This window comes from Lathyrus oleraceus, unplaced genomic scaffold, assembly GCF_024323335.1.
Source record: "Lathyrus oleraceus cultivar Zhongwan6 unplaced genomic scaffold, CAAS_Psat_ZW6_1.0 chrUn0911, whole genome shotgun sequence".
In the NCBI taxonomy this organism is placed as follows: domain Eukaryota; kingdom Viridiplantae; phylum Streptophyta; class Magnoliopsida; order Fabales; family Fabaceae; genus Lathyrus; species Lathyrus oleraceus.
The window spans coordinates 18,667-29,733 of NW_026113302.1; the positions used below are offsets into that span (position 1 = coordinate 18,667).

At 30.4% G+C, this 11,067-nt stretch overlaps 1 protein-coding gene and 1 long non-coding RNA gene across 2 annotated transcripts; both read right to left on the reverse strand.

Annotated features, from left to right (window-relative positions):
* Positions 1–5,120: 5,120 nt before the first annotated feature.
* LOC127115045 (uncharacterized) lies at positions 5,121–5,664 on the reverse strand. Its single transcript, XR_007800668.1, has 3 exons — positions 5,514–5,664; positions 5,359–5,432; positions 5,121–5,285 (listed from the first exon to the last, which is right to left on the reverse strand). It is a non-coding gene; the product is annotated as an uncharacterized LOC127115045 (long non-coding RNA).
* A 150-nt stretch (positions 5,665–5,814) lies between these two features.
* LOC127115044 (DEAD-box ATP-dependent RNA helicase 8) lies at positions 5,815–9,821 on the reverse strand. Its single transcript, XM_051046721.1, has 6 exons — positions 9,251–9,821; positions 8,262–8,322; positions 7,447–7,681; positions 6,529–6,767; positions 5,971–6,222; positions 5,815–5,892 (listed from the first exon to the last, which is right to left on the reverse strand). The coding sequence occupies exons 1-6, from the start codon at positions 9,529–9,531 to the stop codon at positions 5,815–5,817; spliced, it is 1,146 nt and encodes a 381-aa protein (XP_050902678.1). The 5' UTR covers positions 9,532–9,821.
* Between the last annotated feature and the right edge of the window lie 1,246 nt (positions 9,822–11,067).

The window sequence follows — 11,067 nt, forward strand, 5'->3', positions numbered from 1 at the left end:
TAGCAAAACAAGAACACTAATAACACTATCAATCTTCTCATTTCTTGACAACAATATACAAAATTTAGCGAAACAAGAACACTAATAACACTATCAATCTTCTCATTTCTTGATAACAATATACAAAATTAGCAAAACAAGAACACAAATAACACTATCAATCTTCTAATTTCTAGATAACAATATACAAAATTTAGCAAAACAACAACACTAATAACACTATCAATCTTCTCATTTCTTGATAACAATATACAAATTTAGCAAAACAAGAACACTAATAACACTATCAATCTTCTCATTTCTAGATAACAATATACAAAATTAGCAAAACAAGAACACTAATAACACTATCAATCTTCTCATTTCTTGATAACAATATACAAAATTTAGCAAAACAAGAACACTAAAAACACTATCAATCTTCTCATTTCTTTATAACAATATACAAAATTTAGCAAAACAAGAACACTAATAACACTATCAATCTTCTCATTTCTTGATAACAATATACAAAATTTAGCAAAACAAGAACACTAATAACACTATCAATCTTTTCATTTCTTCATAACAATATACAGGTAAGTATGCTAAGAAAAAAGAAGCAAAAAAATAACTCACGTAATAGAGTCCTAAAGATGTGCGTACGGATATAGGAAGCAGCGGTGTGGCCTTTGAAGCCATCATAAATTCCAACGAACAGTGCGTCATGGCTTACATCGTCCTAGTTGTGATCTTCCATATCCTTATTTGACTAACAGAAGCCATGGAGAATTCCCCATGGCAATGCCTTTCATTTTTGGGAGATTTTGGTAAAGGGTCAGCGTTAAATGTTTCTTGATAACAAGAACACTAATAACACTATCAATCTTCTCATTTCTTGATAACAATATACAAAAATTAGCAAAACAAGAACACTAATAACACTATCAACCTTCTCATTTCCTGATAACAATATACAAAATTTAGCAAAACAAGAACACTAATAACACTATCAATCTTCTCATTTCTTGATAAGAATATACAAAATTAGCAAAACAAGAACACTAATAACACTATCAATCTTCTTATTTCTTGATAACAATATACAAAATTTAGCAAAACAAGAACACTTATAACACTATCAATCTTCTCATTTCTAAATAACAATATACAAAATTTAGCAAAACAAGAACACTAATAACACTATCAATCTTCTCATTTCTTGATAACAATATACAAAATTTAGCAAAACAAGAACACTAGTTACACTATCAATCTTCTCATTTTTTGATAACAATATACAAAATTTAGCAAAACAAGAACACTAATAACACGATCAATCTTCTCATTTCTTGACAACAATATACAAAATTTAGCGAAATAAGAACACTAATAACACTATCAATCTTCTCATTTCTTGATAACAATATACAAAATTAGTAAAACAAGAACACTAATAATACTATCAATCTTCTAATTTCTAGATAACAATACACAAAATTTAGCAAAACAACAACACTAATAACACTATCAATCTTCTCATTTCTTGATAACAATATACAAATTTAGCAAAACAAGAACACTAATAACACTATCAATCTTCTCATTTCTTGATAACAATATACAAAATTTAGCAAAACAAGAACACTAACAACATTATCAATATCCTTATTTCTTTATAACAATATACAAAATTTAGCAAAACAAGAACACTAAAAACACTATCAATCTTCTCATTTCTTGATAACAATATACAAAATTTAGCAAAACAAGAACACTAATAACACTATCAATCTTCTCATTTCTTGATAACAATATACAAAATTTAGCAAAACAAGAACACTAATAACACTATCAATCTTTTCATTTCTTCATAACAATATACAGGTAAGTATGCTAAGAAAAAAGAAGCAAAAAAATAACTCACGTAATAGAGTCCTAAAGATGTGCGTACGGATATAGGAAGCAGCGGTATGGCCTTTGAAGCCATCATAAATTCCAACGAACTGTGCGTCATGGCTTACATCGTCCTAGTTGTGACCTTCCATATCCTTATTTAACTAACAGAAGCCATGGAGAATTCCCCATGGCAATGCCTTTCATTTTTGGGAGATTTTGGTAAAGGGTCAGCGTTAAATGTTTCTTGATAACAAGAACACTAATAACACTATCAATCTACTCATTTCTTGATAACAATATACAAAAATTAGCAAAACAAGAACACTAATAACACTATCAACCTTCTCATTTCCTGATAACAATATACAAAATTTAGCAAAACAAGAACACTAATAACACTATCAATCTTCTCATTTCTTGATAAGAATATACAAAATTAGCAAAACAAGAACACTAATAACACTATCAATCTTCTTATTTCTTGATAACAATATACAAAATTTAGCAAAACAAGAACACTTATAACACTATCAATCTTCTCATTTCTAAATAACAATATACAAAATTTAGCAAAACAAGAACACTAATAACACTATCAATCTTCTCATTTCTTGATAACAATATACAAAATTTAGCAAAACAAGAACACTAGTAACACTATCAATCTTCTCATTTTTTGATAACAATATACAAAATTTAGCAAAACAAGAACACTAATAACACGATCAATCTTCTCATTTCTTGACAACAATATACAAAATTTAGCGAAATAAGAACACTAATAACACTATCAATCTTCTCATTTCTTGATAACAATATACAAAATTAGTAAAACAAGAACACTAATAATACTATCAATCTTCTAATTTCTAGATAACAATATACAAAATTTAGCAAAACAACAACACTAATAACACTATCAATCTTCTCATTTCTTGATAACAATATACAAATTTAGCAAAACTAGAACACTAATAACACTATCAATCTTCTCATTTCTTGATAACAATATACAAAATTTAGAAAAACAAGAACACTAACAACATTATCAATATCCTTATTTCTTTATAACAATATACAAAATTTAGCAAAACAAGAACACTAAAAACACTATCAATCTTCTCATTTCTTGATAACAATATACAAAATTTAGCAAAACAAGAACACTAATAACACTATCAATCTTCTCATTTCTTGATAACAATATACAAAATTTAGCAAAACAAGAACACTAATAACACTATCAATCTTTTCATTTCTTCATAACAATATACAGGTAAGTATGCTAAGAAAAAAGAAGCAAAAAAATAACTCACGTAATAGAGTCCTAAAGATGTGCGTACGGATATAGGAAGCAGCGGTATGGCCTTTGAAGCCATCATAAATTCCAACGAACAGTGCGTCATGGCTTACATCGTCCTAGTTGTGATCTTCCATATCCTTATTTGACTAACAGAAGCCATGGAGAATTCCCCATGGCAATGCCTTTCATTTTTGGGAGATTTTGGTAAAGGGTCAGCGTTAAATGTTTCTTGATAACAAGAACACTAATAACACTATCAATCTTCTCATTTCTTGATAACAATATACAAAAATTAGCAAAACAAGAACACTAATAACACTATCAACCTTCTCATTTCTTGATAACAATATACAAAATTTAGCAAAACAAGAACACTAATAACACTATCAATCTTCTCATTTCTTGATAAGAATATACAAAATTTAGCAAAACAAGAACACTAATAACACTATCAATCTTCTTATTTCTTGAAAACAATATACAAAATTTAGCAAAACAAGAACACTAATAACACTATCAATCTTCTCATTTCTTGATAACAATATACAAAAATTAGCAAAACAAGAACACTAATAACACTATCAATCTTCTCATTTCTTAATAACAATTTACAAAATTTAGCAAAACAAGAACACTAATAACACTATCAATCTTTTCATTTCTTCATAACAATATACAGGTAAGTATGCTAAGAAAAAAGAAGCAAAAAAATAACTCACGCAATAGAGTCCTAAAGATGTGCGTACGGATATAGGAAGCAGCGGTGTGGCCTTTGAAGCCATCATAAATTCCAACGAACTGTGCGTCATGGCTTACATCGTCCTAGTTGTGACCTTCCATATCCTTATTTAACTAACAGAAGCCATGGAGAATTCCCCATGGCAATGCCTTTCATTTTTGGGAGATTTTGATAAAGGGCCAGCGTTAAATGTTTCTTGATACACTAGTGCAGAAAGAAGATTTTACACCCGTTTTTTATACATATTACACCCGTTATGATAGGGTGTAAATTCAAAGGGTGAGATATGTATGAAGAATTTACACCCGTTTTAAAACGGGTGTAAAAAGAGAATATATTACACCCTATTTTAGATTTAAAAAAAGGGTGTAATTGGTAGATATATACATTAAATTTTAAGACATTTACACCCTATTTAATATAAAACGGGTGTAAATTGTCACCTATTACACCCTGTTTTAGATAAAAAAAAGGTGTAATTGGTAGATATATACATTGAATTTTAGGACATTTACACCCTATTTAATATAAAACGGGTGTAAATTGTCACCTACATACATTGAAGTTAAACGAATTTACACCCTATTATAATTCAAACGGGTGTAAAATGACAAATATTTACACCCTATTTTTGATATATCAAATGTAAAATATCTTATAATTACATTTAATTTTAACACATTTACACCCTATTTTGTGTATGAAGGGTGTAAAATATCTCAATTTTTTAAAAAATATTTTATTTGAAATTTCATTAAACCAAATATTTTTATATATTCCTGGATATTCAATAAAAATTAATAATAACCAATTTGCAAATGCAATCCAAGGAGCCAAGCATATGTCTGGCATTTAAAAACCCATTATTAAACTTTAGGTTCTAATTATTTTTCCAGGGCTCTTAAAAGCATAAATAAATAACAAAACATTCAACAGAGGGGTCTAACAATACCCTAACTTATTGAATCCTCGTGCAGCACATTCACATCGGAAAATTAATGATTATGATTTAAATGGCTATATAGGTTTTTAATCTAATTCCATTGATTCTTGGATGAACAGTTACTATTGCCTTTATGCTCTTAACTAAGCCAATTTGTTTCTCTAATGAAACTAACTTGCAGACAGTTAGATAAAAATATAGAGATATCTATTTTCACTCTTGGATGAAAAAATACCACAAACAAGATGCCATGATCATAAATATCAAAAGAAAATGGTTCCTATCACTCACCGATGATGCTATTCACCACAGTTGAGAATACAAACAGGGTATCTACCACCGGTCACCGACAATATATGGCCTGATCAATGAATGGGGGAATTTGTTTTATTTCAGTGCCAAGTTCTTGTTCAATCCTATACCTGGACAACATAGAAACGCATCAGAAATCTGCACCGAGTAGCTCGGAAACTCGTATCTAACAGACATACTTACAAATTGAAACGATCCTCATAGGTTATTAAGTTCACTGCTAAACCAAGGTGTCCAAACCTCCCTGATCGGCCAACCTATATATCAACGGAGCACCCATGAAAACACATACAGAGAATCATTACCAATGTAGGAGAAAAGGCAGAAATCAAACATACCCTGTGCAGATATGTCTCTGAGTTCTTGGGAAAATCAAAATTAATAACAACATTCACTGCTTGGATATCTATTCCCCTAGTGAAAAGATCTGTTTCAGAATGAGAATGATAAAAAGTTAATCATCGGGTTGGAATAATAAAAATCTAACAAGCTTAATAAAGCAGTTATATCAAACAAGATTTATGACACACTTCCGTATTACCAAGAATACCCCCATTCCATTAATGAATTGCATGCGTAAATCATATAAAGTATACTACTGATATAAATTATGCAACTATTAACTTTAAAAACTGATTTCTAACAAACAAATGGATATAGTATCAGAAAATAAAGGATGATTGACTGGGAGAAGATGATTGACTGGTTTATTTGCAGCTGTAATAGAAGCCATATTACTATCATATCCAAATCTCAAAAAAAAAAAATTTACAATATTTTGGCATGAGCATATACCTTAGAGAAAAGAGTATTTAGGCAGTGAACTTTCTGCCTCTCCTCCACAAATGCATAAAATTGGGTAATACCCTTCAGAGTTAGCTCGTCCATAAGATTAATGATATACGGCTTACGAAGATATCTATCTTTGAAATCCTTTACAGTAACAGGAAATGTAGCTGAAAACATAAGGATTTGACGACTTGAGGGAAGAAAGTGAATCAGCTGCTCAATTGAAGGCTGGAACTCTGGGGAGAGAAGTTTATCAGCCTGGTACCAAGATAAAGAAAGAGAAAATGTTAATCGAAGGTGAAGATGTTCGGCTATATGTTTAAAACATAAATCAGAGATGCAATATACAAAGTTGTTGCATCTGCTGCAAAGTTCAAAATGCAACTTAGACAGGGACAGAAATTCCTTACCCTAGCAAACCAGACAAAAACAATAGAAACGCGACCAGATATCAGACAATATTAAACATTCCTTACTCTTATCATAATTTCTCATCTGATTAACAATAGTATACTTCTCTACAAAAGTTATAAAATTGGTAAATATCTGGTAAACTGTCTTTACCTCATCCATCACAAGCATAGAACAATCTTTCAGAACGCAGACACCCTTCTTTGCAAGATCCAAAATTCTTCCCGGAGTACCAACTAGCAGATGGACAGGTTGATATAAACGCATAATGTCGTCTTTCAGGCTTGTACCGCCTGTTGTGACCATAACTTGAATTTGCAAATGTTTTGCAAGCTCTTTACATACTTGAGATGTTTGCAAAGCCAATTCTCGTGTTGGAACCAGTATAACAACTGCATGACAGGACAAAAGAAAAGGCAATGGTCAAAACATGGGTAACCCTAAAATCGGTTCATATTATAAAAAATGGACACTAAATAACTGAACAATTAAAATGAAAGCATGCATTAATACAACAAAACATATCTTTTTATATTCAGTTAACTTTGACAATTGGCAGTTTGGCACCAAAACACTGCACATTTGTCATTAAAAAAAATAGGAAAAGACTTGGTGGGCCTTAACACAACTTTGCCAAGTAATTATCATAAATAATAAATTAACAATTAATAATATGAACAAGGAACAATTAATGGTTACACACAATACTATAGGAGCCTCGGATAAATTAAACTCCCTTCAGAATGAAATATAAGCAAAATTTGACCAAAGCACTCATATTGAGATTATATTGATAAATAGCTCCCATAACAAACATCATATTCTGGTTGAAATGCTGAAAACAGATAAGAAGTCAACCTTGTACTCTTTGAATATTCATAAAATGAAATTGATAAATAGCCCGAACTACCCTATTAAAAAGTTCATTACGTTTTAAAAAATTTAATAAGAAAACATTGCTGAGTCCTGACAACAAACAGCAGGCTACCAGAACGGAAATGAGACATAATAAAGTGTAATCCATTCTACTAGACTTCAAAGCATCTTTTAAACAAAGAAGAGGAAACCTACCTTGAATAACATTGTTATCTTGATCAATTTTTTCCAATGCAGGAACGCAAAATGCAGCTGTTTTGCCTGTTCCATTTTTAGCCCTAGCAAGAATGTCACTACCAGTAAGGGCAATTGGAATGCTTTCTTCTTGGATAGGGGATGGCCTTTCAAACCCCTTCTCATATATTCCCATTAGCAGCTCACGCTTCAAAAAGTAATCCTCAAACTCATTTCCTTTAGTTGCTGTCACATCCTGAGTAGAAAAATTAACAAAAGGTCAAGACTGGCACAATATTTTAAATTACTAACCCCAAGATGATAGATAATATTTATCAGACCATTAAAAGAATATTATGAATATCATTTGGAAATATAGCAACAATCTGACATCTAGCACTTAATTTATGATTAAAAAATATAATTCTGTAACAATGAAGTTTGAAGGGTGAGAATGAGTAGAATCTGATATTATTTCCTATATTTCTGGACGTAAAAGAAATTTTATTAAGAGTTTGCAGTTTTACAAGCATGTTTATACTCTAAATTCTAAGCCGTAATGACCTAATGACTAAAAAATGGCATATCAAATAAAATGTCTAAAAGGCACTGAGCACAGGCCATAGGGTACTAAAAATGACATGACTCAACAAAATGAAAGCTAAAACCAATGCAGAGAATCAACTCCAACAAGGGATGCGTACTGTTCCTGACAAACTCAAAGATCCCAATTCTTAAACAAAATATATGACCAAAACCAAAGCATAATACATAATTTAAATAAACAATCACTTGGAATATATATGATAACAACTTTAAATTGTTTGTAATCATACCTCTGTCCTATAGCGTGTATCAGCTGGTGGAATCTTTAGTCTTGCCTTCCAATCTTGTGAACTAACATACAAAATCAATTGAGAATAAAATTAAAAGACATTCTTTTCTTAGGGAAAAACAATCACATTAGCTTTATCTGGCAGTAGAATAATTGAATTTTACAAGCTATTTTCAAACCTTTCATAAACACATGATAGAGCAAACATCAACCCATATCATATTAGATTTGCAATAGCAAGGCATTAGAAATCATTGTAAACATCATCAAACCAACTTTACATTAGAGCACTATACAGAAATTAATGCAACTCTGGTTATGTTAGACAGAGATAAAACATTCAGAACCTAGAACTTCATATAACACTATCAAACATTCAGGTTCCCTGCTCAAATTTGAGTTTCCGCAATCATTTACAAACCATGATAATAACTTTCAAAATCATCTAAGGCTCTTGATTAAATGAAAAAAAAAATCTAATTTGATTCTTCACTGGATAGGAAAAGAAAATAAAACCAATTTACTACACTCTAAGACAGGAAAATTAAGCAAACCACGGTGGAAGGAGACAGATTGCTATCAACAGTTAAGAAAAGAGTGAGCGAGCTAAAATAATCAAGCTATCAAAGTTACACATAAACCATATCAACGAACAAACATTAACAGCAAATACCCTTTATAAGAGGACAGGATTCCCTCCTACAGCAAGATATCACCTAATAGACAGCCTGGGCAAACAACCACGCACACAAATGTATAAACATCGAAAAGGTCTCATGCCCTAACATCAAAAATTCAAAACTCAACACGACAAACATACAAACTATATTAATTATCCACATCAAAATGCATATGACTGTGTAACACAAACACAGACAAGCAATAGGTATAAGACAAATACACAAACAAATATACAAATGTAACTACCAGAAATTAATCTGGTTAGGTTCAAAAAGCTTAAAAAACAAAAATCAAAAGACCAAAGAGCACCTAGAGTCGTTTGTTTCAGACTGCACAGTCTTCTCGACCTCCTCCACAACACTGGTGTCAGTTCCACTCAACTGGTTCCTTCTCAGCCACTGTTGTTGTTGCTGCTGCTGATATTGTTGATTCTGTTGATGCTGCTGGTATTGTTGTTGTGGATGCTGATTTTGCATCATGTGCCTCTGCACATACTGTTGTTGATTTGGTCTCTGTTGAAACCCTCCGCCACCGCCACCACCACCTCGACCTAACCCATTCCCAAGTGGATATCTCGCTCTATTGTTCATGTTACAGATTCAAATCCCAAAAAAATTCTACCGAAAAAGAATGTACAGTAAGCTAAACTCAACCAATAAGCTAGGGTTTCTTCAAAATCACTGAAATGATACTAAAGCCGAACCCCTGGAACGGTGATTTCTCAAAATGGGGTTAACGATTAAATATTAAAGATTAAAGGCTAAAGTAACGAAATCTGAGAAGAAAAATGTGAAATTTCTAAGGGTATGATACAACTACAAGAATCCCAAAAAAATTTATATTGTTATAATTATACACCCTATTTTTAAATATAGGGTGTCTATTGTTATATATTAATATTAAAATTTATTATTTTTTTACGAAAATTTAAGATTAAACAAATAAGAATAATAAAAGTTATTGTTTAAGGCACGAATATTTTATTTTTATTTTTAAATTTACACCCTTTTTTTGAATATCAGGTGTAATATAGAGTTGATAATAAATAATATTTGAATTTACACCCGTTATTTAAAAATAGGGTGTCTATTGTTACGTACTAAAATTCAAAATAAGACTTTATTTACAAAACTGCCACCGCATTTGCTTTTTACACCCGTTTTTTGTAAAACGGGTGTAAATTTACAAATTATATTATTCTTTTTGTACTAGTGATAACAAGAACACTAATAACACTATCAATCTTCTCATTTCTTGATAACAATATACAAAATTTAGCAAAACAAGAACGCTAATAACACTATCAATCTTCTCATTTCTTGATAAGAATATACAAAATTTAGCAAAACAAGAACACTAATAACACTATCAATCTTCTTATTTCTTGATAACAATATACATAATTTAGCAAAACAAGAACACTAATAACACTATCAATCTTCTCATTTCTTGATAACAATATACAAAATTTAGCAAAACAAGAACACTAATAACACTATCAATCTTCTCATTTCTTGATAACAATATACAAAATTTAGCAAAACAAGAACACTAATAACACTATCAATCTTCTCATTTCTTGATAACAATATACAAAATTTAGCAAAACAAGAACCCTAGTAACACTATCAATCTTCTCATTTTTTGATAACAATATAAAAAATTTAGCAAAACAAGAACACTAATAACACTATCAATCTTCTCATTTCTTGACAACAATATACAAAATTTTGCGAAACAAGAACACTAATAACACTATCAATCTTCTCATTTGTTGATAACAATATACAAAATTAGCAAAACAAGAACACTAACAACATTATCAATCTCCTTATTTCTTGATAACAATATACAAATTAAGCAAAACAAGAACACTAACAACATTATCAATCTTCTCATTTCTTGATAACAATATACAAAATTTAGCAAAACAAGAACACTAATAACACTATCAATCTTCTCATTTCTTGATAACAATATACTAAATTTAGAAAAACCAGAACACTAATAACACTATCAATCTTTTCATTTCTTGATAACAATATACAAAATTTAGCAAAACAAGAACACTAATAACACTATCGATCTTCTAATTTTTTATAGCAATATACAAAATTTAGCAAAAC

Excerpts from the sequence above, each read along its gene's own strand:
- LOC127115044 (XM_051046721.1), bottom strand. The coding sequence starts at position 9,531 with ATGAACAATAGAGCGAGATATCCACTTGGGAATGGGTTAGGTCGAGGT. Across the intron at positions 6,223-6,528 it reads CTATGCTTGTGATGGATGAG|GCTGATAAACTTCTCTCCCC; the intron begins GTAAAGACAGTT and ends TCTTGGTACCAG. Across the intron at positions 5,893-5,970 it reads TAAATACTCTTTTCTCTAAG|CTGCAAATAAACCAGTCAAT; the intron begins GTATATGCTCAT and ends CTTCTATTACAG.